The sequence below is a fragment of the Carlito syrichta genome, unplaced genomic scaffold (assembly GCF_000164805.1).
Source record: "Carlito syrichta isolate Samal-C Ts95f unplaced genomic scaffold, Tarsius_syrichta-2.0.1 Scaffold308825, whole genome shotgun sequence".
Lineage (NCBI taxonomy): Eukaryota > Metazoa > Chordata > Mammalia > Primates > Tarsiidae > Carlito > Carlito syrichta.
In genome coordinates, this window is record NW_007252921.1 from 706,850 (window position 1) to 723,285 (window position 16,436).

The following is a 16,436-nucleotide window of genomic DNA, read 5'->3' on the forward strand; positions in this document are numbered from 1 at the left end:
GCCTCAAACACCACTGGCTTGTCTCTCTCCCGGCCCACTTGCCCTTCCCTGCCATTAAAGGCTGGATTGTGCCCTTCTTCCAAAATATGTTAAAGTTCTAATCCCTAGTACCACAGAATGTGACTTTATTTGGAAGTAGGGTTGCTGCAGATAGTTAGTTAAGATGAGGTCATATTAGAGTAGGGCAGGCCCCTGATTCAATATGACTAGTGTCCTTATTAAAGAAGACCCATGTGAAGATGGAGGATTGTAGTGATGCACCTACAAGCCAAGGAATGCCAAAGACTGCTAGCATCCAACAGAAGCTGGAAGAGGTGAGAAAGGATTCCCGTATTCACACCCTGCCCATCCCTTGATTTTGAACTTCTAACCTGTAGAACTGTGAGAGAATCAATTTCTGTGACTTAAGCCACCCAGTCTGTGGTACTTTATTATGGCAACCTCTGGAAACTAATACACCTGTCATATTCCAAAAAGAAAGGGAAGAGTGCTTTGGTGCAGACCTTTAAAAGGTTGCCACTGGCAGAACATCACCCTACAAGGGGTAGGCTGAGGCAAGCAATCAGCCCTCAAATCAGGCCTTAGCTGTTCTACTACAGAGGAGATACCCAGGGGTCCCAGTGGGTGCATTACTTACTGGGGCCAGAGTCTAATCCAAGATCTCCTTCCATTGAGTCACGTGGACCCCATGAGTACGGTTGCTCCTCCTGCTTGATCCATGACAAAATGTCATGTGCTGAGATGAGAGACTCTGTTGTCATGGAAAGAAGGCAGTCTTAGATTCTGTTCATTTCCACTTGGCATCCCATCAAAGGTTCAAAAACCATCACATGCAGAGGCTCCAGCTCACAGAGCGTGTGATGATTTAGTATCTATGCTGTGTTTACAGAACATCCTTCTTATCCTCTAAAAAGCCTTCCTAAATGGGATCTCTTTTGCTGCTCACTACATCTCAAGTTGGCCAAAGAGGAGAAGGCTCAGCCCAAAGTCTGTATAGCAGAAGAATCAGCATTAAAACCCAGGTCTTCTGACTCTGTCCACTGAGCCCCAGAGGAACTCATGGGGCCAGGATAGGCCACAGGAAAGCCCCAACTCTCACGGCCCACAGGTCCATGGCTGATTAGTAAGACTCAGACATCAGTGATGGCAGAGGCAGTGACCAGAGGTCATTGATAAGAACCACAGAGAAGTCTGGCAACTCTTCACTAGGAAGGCTCTGCTTCCCCTCTGCCCTGGGTCTCCTCAATTTCTCTGTTGTAAAGCCAACAAACTGCAAGGAATCCTAGGTTCAACTTCTCATTTTCTCTTCCTGGTATGAGGGAGTGCAATGAGATTTGTGTCATAACTACCAGAAAGATAACATTGAACTTTTCCAGTTCTGCAAATGTACACAAATGCACACACAACTCCCAGGCAGGTGGAGCTTCCCTGTTGTTCTTTTATATTTCCCTGAATGCCCAGGTCCTCCCCAGAGATTTCTTGGGAGTCACACCCGACGATTATTCACTCAAGAAATATTCTAGAAAACATAAATGACTTTTTGACCCAGAAATATTCAGCTTTTAGAAACTTTTTGGTTTTTATTGTTCAAAAATCAGTGCTAACATCATGCTAGTATCAATTCCATTGACACAAGAAATTATCAACTTAATGATTCCTTTTGAGAAGTGCTGATTATGCTCAATATTCAATCTGACATTGTTCTCACCTGAATTGGGGTCTGTGGGAATATCTCTGTCTGCCAAATCCTGCTGATCCCACACACACTGGTGCTCTTCCTGTTTAATCCGAGACAAGAGGTCCTGGGCAGAAATCGGCGAGTCTACTTGTGAGAACAAGCATAGCAAAGGCATTAGAAGACATGAAATTGCCTGTTTTGAATAAATCTCTTTCATGCAATGATCTCTTTCCCCTAAATATCAGGTTTATTTAAACAAGTCTTATTAACTCAAGGTTTTACATCAGTTAGGCCCCAATTAATAAAGCTTTTGCTGCACGTAAGTGGATACCCTAGGGGAGCGACATTCAGATGACTCTAAGATAGTCTTTCTGTGCTGCAGGAACTTCAATCTCCTCAGAATGAGGTTCCCATTCTAGTGCTGAGACCACCATGGAAAGAGATATTCCTCATGAGAGGATTTTTTTAGGAAGCCAACACCTTCCAGAAGCCTTTTTTAAAAAAGTTATATATTGATAAATTATAGCTGTATATATTTATGGGGTGCAAAGTAATGTTACAAGAAGCCTTTGAGTCATTTGAACATGATTTTTCTAAAATATAAGAAAAAGATACTACATTTTCTTTCTCCAAGAATCTATTAAACCTAATTTACCCTTTATTGCTGTCTTATCTCTTAAAGACCTCCTACAAGATAGTAATACTGTGATGCTTTCAAGGAACATGCCTGGTGACAAGTGAATGGGCCATCCTCTACCCAAGTACTATTTTTACTTACCTATGGGTTTGAGGCTTTGACTAAGGGGGGGTGAGGTTTGTGGAGTTCTAACCTGTGAATAAGTAAAGAGCTACAGTATGTTAATATATCTTGTGATGGTTAACTTTATGTGTCAACTTGGCTTGGCCATGGTACCCAGATATTTGGTCAAACATTATTTAAATGTTTCTATGAAGGCATTTTTTAGATGCAATTAACATTTAAATTAGCAGACTTTGAGTAATGAGGATTACCCTCCATAATGTAGATGGGCCTCATCCAACCAGATGAAGGCCTAATAGAAGAAGACTTGACTTCCCCCAAGGCAGATGGAACTCTGCCTTCAGATTCGAGCTGCAACATCAGTTCTTCCCTGGGTCTCCAACCTGCCAGGCTGCACTGTATATTTTGAACTTGCTAGTCTCCATAATCACAGGAGCCAATTCCTTAAAGGAAAATAAATCTCCCTCTCTTTCGACATACACACACACCCTTACTGGTCCTGTTGTTTCTCTGGAGAACTCCGACTAATCCACACAGAGTTCTCAACTACAGCCAGAGTTCAGCTGGAATACCATCTAAGAGGAACTCCCCCACAGGACTGCAGGCATGCCAATGCCTGGCACAGAGGTGGCAGACCATAAATACTTGTTTAAAACAATGAAAGTCCTCTGGGTCAGGGAGCAGGTCTTGGTGACCTATCTGCTCCCCTGCATAAAGTCTCATAAAGTGCCTTACACTTAGTCCTTTTTCATTGATATTGTTTTTAAAGGGGAGGAAGGAGTAGTTAAAGACTGATAATACAAAGAAGAGAAAAAACAGACCAAGCTGAACCCACGTGTACCAGCAAATCAGCAGTGCCATATGCCACATTTGTATCCCCTGGAAGAATCCTGCCTCAGTCCAGTCCTGTAGCCACAGCCCTCCCATTTCTAGCTCAGCCCTCTGACCTGACAGACAACTCAGGAGGCCTGCAGACCAAGCTGAGCCTTTCCTCTCCCCTCCCTGGTTTGGGTGGCTATCCGGTCTTACTCACCGGTAATGGATTCCGTTGGGATGGCTCTTTCCTCCAGGCCCCGCTGACCTCGGACACACAGGGCTTCCTCACGTTTCACCTGGGAGGACGCATCCTGTGCAGGCACCAGGGGCTCTGCTCCTGGGAACAGAGAATCACATTTCTTGGTGTCTTTTTTCTGCAGGGTGGTCACCAGGACGTTCTGGGCTCAGGAACATGACAGACAGCACTTGCCAGGGGAAAGTACAGGGGTCTCGGGTTCCGGGTGGAGTCATGAGGGACCCTGAGGAACAGAAGGTCCCAGGAGCAGAGATGCAATCAACATCAAGAAAAAGGGATAGGCAAACTGCAAAATGAGGTGTGTTAAGACTGGAAAGAGAATTTAGAAATAATCCCACACTGCATAACTAGAGGGGTGCTAATCAGGACTGGGCCACAAGTTTGACTTCTCTGTGGGAGTCATTAGTCCTTGTTTTTCATACCAGTCGGGAACAGATACACATCTGTGAATATATATGACTACAAAGTCAGGCTGGGCGAAGAGGCACAACTAAGCTCTATTCTTGGATGGATAATGTACTGTATCCTCATACAATCAGCCTCACTTAATGTTGATAGGTTCTTGGAAATTGTAACTTTAAGGGAAATGACATATGGCAGGTCCTTGTCACCTCCTGCAATGTTTTATTACAACACTGATGGGAAAAAATGGTTGTATTATACATCATTTCTCTTAAAGTCATCGTTTCTAAGACCCTATTGATGACATTAAGTGTCTAGGACTTACTGTACATGAAAGATAACAACATAACCTCTACATAGAACCTCAACACAGGACTGATTTCCTACTTCCTTCTCCTCCTCTCTTTCTTTCCTCCCTCCCCTCTCCTTCTTTCATTCTTTTTTTGAGTCAGTGTCTCACTCTGTTACCCAGGTTGGAGTGCAGTGGCATAATCATAGCTCACTGCAGTCTTGACCTTCTGGGTCCAGGTGATCCTTCCACCTCAGCCCTTTAAGTATCTTGGAGTACAGGCAAGAACCACCATGCCCAAATAATTTTTAAATTTTTTTTTAGAGACGAGGTCTCACTATGTTGCCCAGGTTAGTCTCAAACTCCTGGGTTCAAGCCTCAGCCTCCCAAAGTGCTAGGATTACAGACATGAGTCATCGCACCTGGTCTGGGTCTTTCTTTCTTATGGTGTTCCTGGTGCAGTACGCTAACTCCTGGCAGGATGCAACTCAGGCAACAGGAAAGAGATTAGGTGAAGAATCTGAAGACTGGGATCCTGGTTCCAACTGTGCTACCAATGCACAGTTGGTAGCACAGTGGATAAGTCTTTCAACCTCTCTGGGTACTGGTGTATTCTTTTCTGATAATCCACTCACCTCAGCCTCCCAAGGCACAAGATTACAGGCTGAGCCACCGAGCCCAGCTGAGAGCTACTTTCTAAGAGAAGTTTAAGTGAAAATGCTCTCCACTTAAAAACAAGGAAGGGCAGAGGTGAAAATTCATCCGAACAGGCATAAAATACAGTTCAAGCACCAGGTTTTACCTAGTCCAACACTGCTGAGGAGAGCTGAGGCCCCAAGGAAAGATTTCCAGGGCAGAGCTGGGACTCGAACCCTAATACATTCCACCCCGATGAAAGCTCATCAAGTGTAATGTCCTCAAGGAACTGGATATCGTCAGGACTTAAGATTCCTTCTTGAATGAGGAAAAAGCCTTGTAGAGTGAGTCTGTATGTGAGGCGTGTGTGTCAGTGTAAGAATGAGGTGATGATATTGCAGATTAAATCCGAACAATAAGCAGTGAGTCAGATCAAGACCCTGCATCCATTGCAGACTCCTTTTCACCTCCTCTGCTAACCTCCCTGAGTCTGGGCCTGGGTCCTTCAGCCGCTCACCTAAGTGAGGGCCTCGCTCTGTGGGTCCCCATCAGGCCTAGGAGGTATCGCACATCTAAGTCTTTTCTCATCTCTCCAACCAGCTTGCCTGTGAGTTCAGAGCTATGTGGCTTTAACAAACCGAAAGACAAATCTCCGTGGTGATTTCAGGCCCTGAGATCTCTTCCTGTAAGTGACCACTAAATTCCACTTACAGCCGAACTGGCCCCTGGGAGAAATTCAAGAGACGCCCCCTCTGGAACACATGCAGTAGTGCCTCCCAATGGCAGCATGCAGGCCTTCCAGCTCTCCTCTCCTGCCTTTCCCTGGACTTTGCACTCTCTTCAGCTGCCATCACCTGTGTCTGGAGCCACTGGGATTTCTCTCTCTTCAGTGTGGCGTTGCTCCCACACACAAGGCTCTTCTCTGGGCTCAACCTGGGCTGGGGCATCTGGCTTGGGCACTGGGCCCTCTGCGTCTGGAAGTGAGTTGGAAGGAGGGGAAGACTGAGTGAATGGACCGATGCATTCAGATCACGAGTAACAGGTGACGACCCGTCTGCCATCCCAACGCTCCATCTCTACCTGAGTGTCCCTCTACGTGGCAGCAGTTATTCAAGTAAGGTAGGTAATCTTTGATGAGGAACCTTGAAAGCAAGTCAGTGGGTTCCCAAATTTCTAGTATAGAAAGAACTGCTGTCTGAAAGACAACATCCGACCAACCATGGCTTACCCCCAGGCTACTGGGATGTAGTATATAGTGAGGTGTGAATGATGCTAGTTTACTGTCTTCCAAAACAGTGGTGGTATAACATGAAATTCTGTGGTGATAAGTCCTGTTACTGGGTTTTTAATTTTTATCCTGCTACGAATTGTTCTATTTTACTAGCATTATAAGCAAATAGTTTTTTGAGTTTCCATTAGGTACAAACATGAAACAACTTGCCCAGGTGATGGTAACATGGCTTAATAAGCATTTCCCGACCCTCTCCAGAGACTGTTCACCAAAGAGGAGAGAAGGTGTCCTTACCCAGGGACATCAGAGTTTTGTAGTTCTCCTTGACAAGGTTGTTATAAAGCTCCTTCTGCCATTCATCCAAGTTCTTCCACTCATCTTCAGAGAAGTAAACAGCAATGTCGACAAAAGTCACTGGAACCTGAGACAACAAGAGTTTTCGTCTGGTGCCTCTGGCTTGCTGCCCCGCCCGCCCCCCCCCCACCCCACACACACACCTGTGGGCCACAGGACCCGCTCTTGGCCTTGCTCCTCCTGGCTCCCCAGTCCCCAAACTCCCAATTCCAGCCCACATCAGTCCACCTCAGTGGAGTCAGTCCTCTCTGTCCCTGACCTTTTGAACTTTCAATAATGATGGTCGACACTGCCTTTTTAAAAAGCGTTTAACCAAATCCTTTTCTATGTCACTTTGAGGTCAACCGGATACCTTAAGGGAAAGTGCAGTTAATGTGCTTCTTTCATCATGCAGGGTGACAGCACGGTGGTAGGTTCTCAGAGTGGGTATCAGTGAGCCAAGGACAGTAAAACCCTGTCATCAAACCTGTATTTCAAGTCAGCTCAGCAGCTCTGTGTATACAACTGCATTTTTGTCAGTAAAGCATGTAAAATCTGCAGGCATGTGTGAAAGCTCCAGAACCTTGGTCTGCTTTGTTCACTGCTATATCTTAAGCATGGAGGAACACACAGGTGAATCAATAAACACTTGTCAAACGTGTCGAGCTGTGGGTGACAACACCAGGAAGTTCCACTGTAGCCTGAGTCATTGCCTGATGTCAGCCACTTGTCAGTCAAGGTGTTACATAAAGCTGTTATTTCGGCATGACAAGGACCCTCATCTACACTCACTTCAGCCACTCACCAGCAGCCTCACCTTGGACAGAATTGTTCAAAATGGTTTCACTTTTATGACTTTAATAGTTGAACTTCCTTCTTGGGCCCCACAGGCTTCCCACTTAGCACTTTCACATCCTTCCTGAACCAGCCTTTCGCTCTCAGTCTGAAATTTAGCTCCTCAATTCTTCCCCATCCCCTCATCCCAGTCCACTCGTCTTCCTACCTGCATTTATAGGGCCAAAGTTGGCCTGTACGGCACTGGGGTGTAAATTAGAGAAAGAGCAGAGTTAGGCACACAGCATGGTGAGTGGGCAGCACCTGTTCATAAATTAGAAATATCAGCCCCTGGATTCTGTGCACACAATTCTAATGGCGCCTAGACTTTTCACTCTCCAGACCCTTAACTGACCTTCCCCACCTGTCTTTGAACTCGGGGAGACATTGCAAGTTCCTTCCCTGCCCTTCTTCTTCTCGCCAAGCCAAACCTGCCAATATGTGCCTTTCATTTCTCTTCCATCTCCTGCCTGCAAAACTGAATCCAAACAATCTTTTCTCTTTTGCATCTGCAGTTTCTCCCTCTCCACTGGCTCTTTCCCTTCAAGGTCATCCCAACCTCAGAAAAACCTTCGCTCAACTCTGCTACCCTCACCCTTCACAGGAAACATTCTGAAAGACATGCTCTTTTTTCTTCTCCACAACCTGTGCATACTTTAACCCCTTAAAAATCTGCCTCTGTAAATACCCTCTACTCTCTGAAACCACACCCTGGAAGATCAGCAGTGACCTTCTGTCAAAATCTTCACTGGTTCTGACTTCTTTGAAAGGTCAGATTACCTTTCTAGAATTTTCTCCTGTGTGGCTCCCATAACTATGTCACCTCCTGTCCATTTGACTCATGTCTTCTTGATTTTTTCCTCTTCCTCCCCCAAGGCCAAGACTCTGTTCTTACCCTTCTCTGTTTCTTCACTTTTCCCTTTGCAGTTTCATTCTTTTCACTCCAGTTATTACCACTTTGCAGTTAATACTCTTCAACTTTTCCTGCTCCCTTCGAACTTCAGTGCCTCCCGAGTAGCCCCATTTACTCATCTTTAAGAGCCTCAAACTAAATGTATCTAAAGCTAGATTCATTATCTTTTCCAACATACCAACTCCTCTGCCTCACTTCACCATTTCTGAGGATCAAAACTCTGGGGTCATATTCTCACAGTTAGAGACAGACATTACTTTATTTTATTTATTTTAATTTTCTATTTTTTGAGTTGGAGTCTCAGTCTGTTGCCCAGGCTAGAGTGCAGTGGTATGCTCACAGTCACTCCAGCCTCCACCTGCCAGGCTCCGGCGATCCTTCAGCCTCCGCCTTCCAAGTAGCCAGAACTTGACAGGCACGTGCTGCCACGCCCAGCTAATTTTTTTTTTAATTGTAGAGATGAGGTCTCACCATGTTGCCCAGGCTGGTCTCGAACCCATGGGCTCAGGCAAACCTCTCGCCTTGGCCTCCCAAAGTGCTGGGATTACAGGCTGAGCCACTGAGTCTGGCCAACGTAACTTTTAAAAAACTCCACTGTGACAGGATACAGCAGAAGTTGATGATACGGCCTGAGACTGCAGGGAGCTGTAGTCTAGCTGGATAGATGAGATGACCCATGAATGAGCTATGGATCAGTTAGCAGACACTAAAGAATCCAGCAGGCACAAAGGATCTGGAGACAGTATCCATGCTTGACTCTAACAGAATAAGAGAATGCATCTAGTATGCCCAAGAGTACACAAATAATAACTGTTGCCAGCAGCATTAATCAGCATTCTCATGATGCTTTATGTTTGTAGTGGTCTTAAAATATGTCCACAAATTCTTTTGACAGTCCTTTAATAGGTAGAGCCTAATTTTCTTCCCCTTGAGTAGGAGCAGGATTTGGTGACTTGCTTTTTTTTTTTTTTTTTTTGAGTCAAAGTCTCACTCTGTCACCTGGGCTGGCTGGAGAGCAATAGCAGGCTCACAGCTACTGCAGCCTCAACCTGCTCGGCTCAGGCAATCCTTTTGCCTTAGCCTTCTAAGTACCTGGAACTACAGGCATGTATCCACCCATCTGGCTAATTTTTAAGTTTATTGTAGAGATGAGGTCTTGCTATGTTGCCCAGGCAGGTCTCGAACCCCTGGGCTCAGGCAATCCTCTTGCCGCCACCTCCTAAAGTACTGAAGTTACAGGCATGTGCCCCTGTACCCAGCCTAGTGACTTGCTTCTAACAAATCAATAAAGATGTGACAGTGTAGAACTTCTGAGACAAAGTCATAAAAGATACTGCAGCTTCCACCTTGGTCTCTCTCAGCTCACTCCCTCTGGGGGCTGTTGGCTGCTATGTTATGAGAATGCTCAAGCAGCCCTATAGGGAGATCCACATGGCGAGGAACTGAGGCCTCCTGCCAACTGCAAAATGAGTGAGCTATCTTGGAAGCAGGCCCTCCGGCTGCAGTCAAGCCTTCAGATGTGACTGGTGCCCTAGTCAATAGCTTGACTGTAACTTCAGGGACTCTGAGTCAGAATTTCTCAGATAAGCTGCTTCTTAATTTCTCACGCACAGAAACAGTAAGATGACAATTTTTTTTAAGCTGTTACATTTTGGGGTAATTTGTTACACAACAGGTAACTAACACAATGATCTACATAGTATTTTCCAATAATTAAAATCTATTAATCCTCACAACTCCATAAAATAAGCATATATTATCATCTTTATTTTACAGATAAAAACACTGAAACTCAGAGGAACCAACTGGGAATTTGCTTAATTATTTAAACTTAACTTCTTTCAAAAGAGGAATTGAGGAGGCTCAGAGAGACAACTAAAAACATATTTGACCAACAGCAGGAAAATCAATACATGGCAAAGTCAAGATTCAAAGTCAAGTCCACTGATTCCAGAGCCCCATACCATTTCATTTCTCCATAAAGACACATGTCTACTCAAGACTCTTCTAACACCTAATCCAATGCACAGAGCACATAACAGTGCCACACAAGGAGACAGGACTGAGTTAAAAAATATGCAGTACAGACAACAGAAAAGAGCAGGTAAGTAGATGCTGTCTGTGCTAGACAAGCAACATATGCAAAATCACACTAAAAACTGGTTGCTGTGGGCTGCAGTGCCAGGGAATGTTTTGTGGAGGAACCAAAGACGTGATTACAACTCAATTCTGTGAAGCCTCAATAAATAAATGTCAAACAACTTCACTGGCAAAGTCATTGGGTCGGTTGCCTCAGGAGATACAGAGACATGTAAGACCTGGTCCCTGCCATGAAGCTGCCAGCACCCCAGTTGGAGAAAGTCACTTGGCAATTATTTTTTGCATACCGACTCTAAGCCAGGTACTGTTTTAGGCACAGGGACACAGCAGTGAACCAAGCAGAATTTACACTTTGGTAGGAGAAAACCGACCAAGAAAACAAAAAAAAGAATATTATCTTAAATATTTAAGATGCCAATGGCATAAGTGCTTTTGAGAAAATCAGAGCAGAGTGTCCTGGGAAGACATGGTTCTTTTACGTAGGGTGGCCGTGGAAGGGCACACTGATAAAGTGACATCAGTGAGCAGACACTGATGGAATCGCGGGGGGGTGGGGGGAGATCCTCGGGAGCTTCTCAGTGGAGAGTTGCTGGGGTGGGGACACATGTGGCATAGTGGCAGAACAGCACTGAAGGGAGTGGGCATGAGGGAGTGGAGTAGAGATGAGGTCAGAGAGACAGGGGAAGAGAGTAAGGTCATAGACAAAACTTGGGCTTTTATTCTGAATCAGATGGGAAGCCATCTGGGAGATTTAAGCAGAGGTGTAATGTAACTGACATACACTTTATTTATTTATATTTTGAGTTGGAGTCTCACTGTGTCGCCTAGGCTGGGGTGGAACACTCATGGCCACCCCAGCGTCAACCTGTTGGGTTCAGGCAATTCTTCCTCAGCCTTCCAAGTAGTCAGAACTACAGGGGCGTACTACCACTCTCGGCTTAATTTTTTGATTTATTGTAGAGACAAGATCTCACCAAGTTGCCCAGGCTGGTCTCAAACTCCTGGGCTCAGGCAATCCTCTCACCTAGGCCTCCCAAAGTGCTGACTTACACTTTAAAGGGATCACTCTGACTTTTTGCTGAGAACACATTGTGTGGGTCGGGGGACAAAGACAGAGACAAGGAGACTCGGCCCATCAGGAGGCCATGGCTGGGACAAGACAGTGACAATAGGGCGGAAGTAGTAGAGGGTAGTCAGATCTTGATATATTTTGAAGAAAAATCATATGGTATTTACTAACATATTGGAAGCAGGGTGTGAGAAAGAGAGGAGACAAGTATGACTCCAAGGTTTTGGCCTGAGCACCTGAAAGAATAGAATTGTCATCAATGGGCAATGACAGTGAGGAAGACTTCAGGTAGAACAGGTTTCAGGTAGGAGATCCAGAGTTCAGTTTGTTTATGTTAAATCTAAGATATTTACTGACACCCAAATGAATTAATATGAGAAATGTGAATCTGGTATTCAAGTAGGAAGTCTGGGCAAGATAGAGAGAAAGTAGGAGAAAAAGAATCTATTTGGGAGGTAAGAGCATGCAGATTGCACTTAAAACCATGAGACTTGATGAAGTCATGAAGGAGGGGAAAGAGCAAAAGGCCAAGACAGAGCCCGGGTCTACTCCAAACACCGAGTTGGCAAAAGAAGGTAAAACCAGCAAAGACTGAGATGAAGCAGCTAGTGAAGTAAGAAAAGAATCAACAGAAGAGGTGTCCTGGAAGCCATGTAAAAAGAGGTTTCAAGGAGGGAGTCGTCACCTGCATATGGTGCTACTCACACGGCAATGAAGATGAAGACTGAGAAGCAACCATTGGGTGTAACAACACAGATATCATTAGGGAACAAAGGCCTGATCAGTGTGGGTGGCAGAGAGAACAATCCAGTTACCACTCTACTGGAATACTGAGAATAGAGGAACACGTTAAGTGAGACTGTGAGGGGATGCAATCAGCAGAACCCAGACAGTGAGATGCTCAACAGGACAGATGGTCAATTTCTTTCACATAAATATTGAAAGGAAAAATAAGAGATGGAAGAAAAGCCTATAGATTGAAAATAACATAAGAGACATCTCAGTCACAATGTGTGCACCTTATCTAAATTCTAACTCAAACAAAATCTTTTTTAAAAAGGAAACAATTGAAAATTTGAATACCAACTGGGTATTTGAGTAGGTTGAAGCTTTTACTCTGGTGGTAATGACATTGAGGTTACTATTTTTTTAATATGCTTAGCTTTTAGGGCTAATACTGAAATATTTACAAATAAAATTATTAATGCTGGATTTGCTTCAAAATAAGATGAGAGAGGGGAAGTGGGTAGGGATTTAGGTAAAGCAAGACTGGCCAAGAGTTGATAACCGTTGAAGCTGGATGACGGGTGCACGGGTGTTCATTACACTTTCCTATCTTCTTTGTCTATTTTTGAATATTTTAGAATAAAAGGAGAAAAGGGCAAGGAGAAGAGAGAAGATAGAGAAGAAAGAATTGGAGATAACAAGTATAGACAATTCTTTTAAGGAATTCTGTCTGAAGAGGAGCAGAGATATGAAGCCTAGTGGAGGGAAACTCAGGTTAGAGGGTTGTTACAGAGATGGGCAGTGTGACAAATGCTCACATGCTGGTGGAATGACCAGCAGAGAGGGGAGAGCTGATGATGCAGAGAAAAGAGACACCCGGGTGACCTCTAGAAGAAGGGGAAAGAGAGCAGATGCTGAGCCACAGCAATGAGGGAAGGCAAAGTCTGTGGGCGCCAGGCAGCAGATGGATGACCAAGCTGGCTACACGTGGAGGCCTCTTTTGGGTGACTTCATTCGTTGAGTGAAGTGGGAAAGTATTGTTGATCTGGGAGGAGAGGGGGAGAGCAAATGGGAGACTGGTTTCTGAACTTCAAGAAGGGACCACTCTAGGTTAGTGATCATTACTTGAAAGCAATTCCAGTCAGTGTGGTTTGGGGTCCACCTCCATCCATGTTCAAATGAGCATATACAAAGATAGCCAATGACAGATGGTCACTGGTGGGTGGCAAGTCAGAAAACCAAGGAGTGAAGTGCTGCAGGAATTTGTGGACAATCAGACAACTGGGAAGGGAAGGGAAGGACTAGGAATGGACAGAGCAAAGGCTCCAAGACAGAAACATGCAGACTCTGTGGGGAACAAATGGAGGCCAGCGAACACTCAAGACCAAGCTTTAAGAAGACACTGAAGCCGGGCGCAGTGGCTCATACCTGTAATCCTAGCACTTTGGGATGTGAAGGTGAGGGGATTGCCTGAGCTCACAGGTTCGAGACCAGCCTGGGCAACTTGGTGAGACCTCGTCTCTACAATAAATCCAAAAATTAGCCGGGTGTGGTGGCACGTGCCTGTAGTCCCAGTTACTTGGAAGGCTGAGGCGGAAGGATCCCCTGAGTACAGCAGGTTGAGGCTGCAGAGGCAGTGAGCATGCCACTGCATTCTAGTCTGGGCGACAGAGTGAAAGTCCTACTCAAAAATTAAAAAAAAAGAAAAGACGACACTGAAATTAGACAACAGGGAGCCAGAAAAGTTTGTGAGGACTGACAAAATAAAATCAAGAGTTTTGTTCACCTGTGTGCTGTTCCTTACTTCCATCCCTGCCAATGGGGACCACCACATACCTTGGGGGCCTCCCCCTTGCTGCCCGGGGGCAGCCGTAAGACCCAGAAGTTCCTGTTGCGCAGCAGGTTCTCCAAGTTCTCCAGCCGCCTCTGCAGCAGCCCGTACTCCTGCAGCAGAGTCCCCAGCACAGCCCACTTGCTCTCCATGTGATTCCCGAACTCCACAGCCGTCTTCTCGCAGTCGGCCAGCTTCTTCTCAGCAGTCCCAGTACGTCCCTCCAGGTTCAACAGTTGGCTGGCCTGGGCATCCACCTTTCTCTCCACAGCCTGAATGGCAGCTACCACGGTCCAGAGAGAGATCTCTGCTGTGGGCAACTGGGGCTCTCGCATCATGCGGTCAGGGAAAACAGGTGCCCTATCTGGGAAGGGCGGAAACTGAAAAGGCATTGGCCGCCGGGCATCCATGTCCCATTCCTGAGCCTGTGTGCAGAGGGAGAAAGTGACATCCTGGGATGAAACCTTGTGTGAGGGGGCAAGGTGGCCTAAGAACAGGGAGCGACTGATTGAATGCTACAGGTTATCTTTCTTCTACCAAGATCCCATCCCTCAGGCTATGGTGCTCACTAATGCCCCCAGCAGCAACTAAGCAGTTCCCTGCTCTGGCAAATAACCACTCTCCCATCTCCTATCCATGGAAGTCAGATTGCTCACGAGTTCATTCACCCTGACCCTTAGCAAGTCATGGCTGTAACCCCTGGCTAAAATGTCACTGATTACCTTCTTTGTTTTTTTATTTTTTATTTTCTTTATTTTAAGATGACAGCACGGACTGATAGCTGATTCTCCTTCCCACTTGGGACAATTCAGGATTAGATATACAAGCGGTCATCGGACAAGTAAAGTTTAGGCCTCCCTTTGCTTCCCACTTACTTTCTTTGAATAGAACAGTTGCTTTCTTCCAGGGATAGACTTATTGACAAACATCATATTTGCCTTTTTTTGTTTGTTTCAAAGTAAGAACTTTCATGTAAGTTTTCTGACCCTAATCCCAACAATCTCTCAGCAGATGAGGGCAAGAATGATGATCTCTGCTTTAAAGATGATGACACCAAGACACAGAGAAGCAGCCTGGTGTTCTGCAGTGCTTCCCCGCACTGCCAGCTGGAGCAGCTCTAAGGTGCTGCAAGTAACAGCACCTTAGAACACACCTGGGGTCAGTGCTGATGCCATTATTCCTACCAGAGCTGCAGAGGGACCAGAGAGCTTAAGCTGGAGGGTCAGACAAGAAGTTTTCACCCCATATACAACTATTATCTCATAAATATTTTTCAAGATGAAGGCAGGTTTACCAAAATATGCCACTCATTGGAAGGGAAGAAGGGACATAGCTTCCCTAAGAGAAAGAAAGAGAAATACACCCCTGGACCACTCCTCCCTGGGAAAGGGGTGTCCCATGGCCTGGGGCTTCCCCTCTTATATTCCAGCACAGGGCCCTCACCCCAGAAGGGGAGGTGGGTAGATGAGGTTGGAAGCAGTCCGATGGCCAAGAGGAGGGTTGAGGGTAGTCACAGTTCATTGGTCATCTGGGACTTGGTGTCAGACTGTTCAGCACCAGGGCTCACTGGATGACAGCACGGACTGATAGCTGATTCTCCTTCCCACTTGGGACACGATGAGGTGTTGCTTTCTGTCCTCCTTGAGGCTGCTGAAGAGGCCCTCAGGCTAGGAAAAGTGGAGACTTGCTGCTTGAGGTGCTCTGGGCAAGCCAATGACAAGCGTGCCAGTTACCCTCTCTGACTCAGAGCAGCTGCAACAGCCACGGAGGAGAACCCCACAACTTCCTGAGACTTGCTCCAGGACATGGAAGAGTGGAGAGCAGGGCCCTAGCAATGCCAGACCCTGCTAAGTAAGTGGTGGTATATGGAGACTTCACTCAGGCCCACTGAAAGGGACAGGGCTGACAGTGGAAATTTAGAGAGCCACAGGGCCCAGTTTAGTTTTTTCAGGTTTGAAGACCTAAAGATGAAAGAAAAATGATAAAACACAACACAGTAGCTTCCGGCTAACTTGTGTTAACACTTGGCCAAGAACAGGTGGTGAGCAGAGGGGGACTCTGAGGAGTACAACCCTGTGGTCAGCTCAGAGACCCTCCCCTGGGGAAGCTCTCAGTCCTTTGCAGGACCCACCTCCCCTTGTTCTGTATCCAACTCTGGGGCACTGGTTTTCAGATTCGTCTGCACACTGATCACTGAGCCTTAAGAAATGCCTGGTGCCAGCTCTCACCCCCCGCCCAGGCCCTGAGTGAGCTGCTTTGGGCCGAGGCTAGGGCATTCCGAGTCGTAAAAGCTGCTCCGGCGATTCCAACGTGCAGCCAAGTTTGCCAACCCCTGAAAGACAACAGTCACCTCTCCCCGCCCCTTCCCCAGGTCACAGCCGGTGCAGGGGGAAAGTGTACGCGTTGTACTTGGGGAGGGACGGCAATAAAACGTTTTGGAAATCTCTTCGTCAGACTGCTCACAGCGGAAGCAGCGACGAGGCATTCATTCCGTGGCAGCGCAGGAGGGCTGCCGGCAGAGCCTTCCGCCGGCCGCGCGCGAAGGGAGCCCGGGCCGGGGCT

General features: G+C 46.2%; 1 protein-coding gene across 1 annotated transcript in view; it reads right to left on the reverse strand.

Annotated features, from left to right (window-relative positions):
• Positions 1-508: 508 nt before the first annotated feature.
• The window catches only part of ZNF282 (zinc finger protein 282), a 16,600-nt gene continuing 672 nt past the window's right edge, over positions 509-16,436 (reverse strand). Inside the window, exons 2-7 of the mRNA XM_021716517.1 lie at positions 13,880-14,299; positions 6,363-6,489; positions 5,692-5,811; positions 3,472-3,591; positions 1,709-1,822; positions 509-751 (exon numbers count right to left, since the gene is read on the reverse strand). Of these exons, the coding sequence (XP_021572192.1) occupies positions 630-751; positions 1,709-1,822; positions 3,472-3,591; positions 5,692-5,811; positions 6,363-6,489; positions 13,880-14,299 (1,023 nt within the window). The 3' untranslated portion in view covers positions 509-629. The remainder of the gene's footprint in view (positions 752-1,708; positions 1,823-3,471; positions 3,592-5,691; positions 5,812-6,362; positions 6,490-13,879; positions 14,300-16,436) is intronic.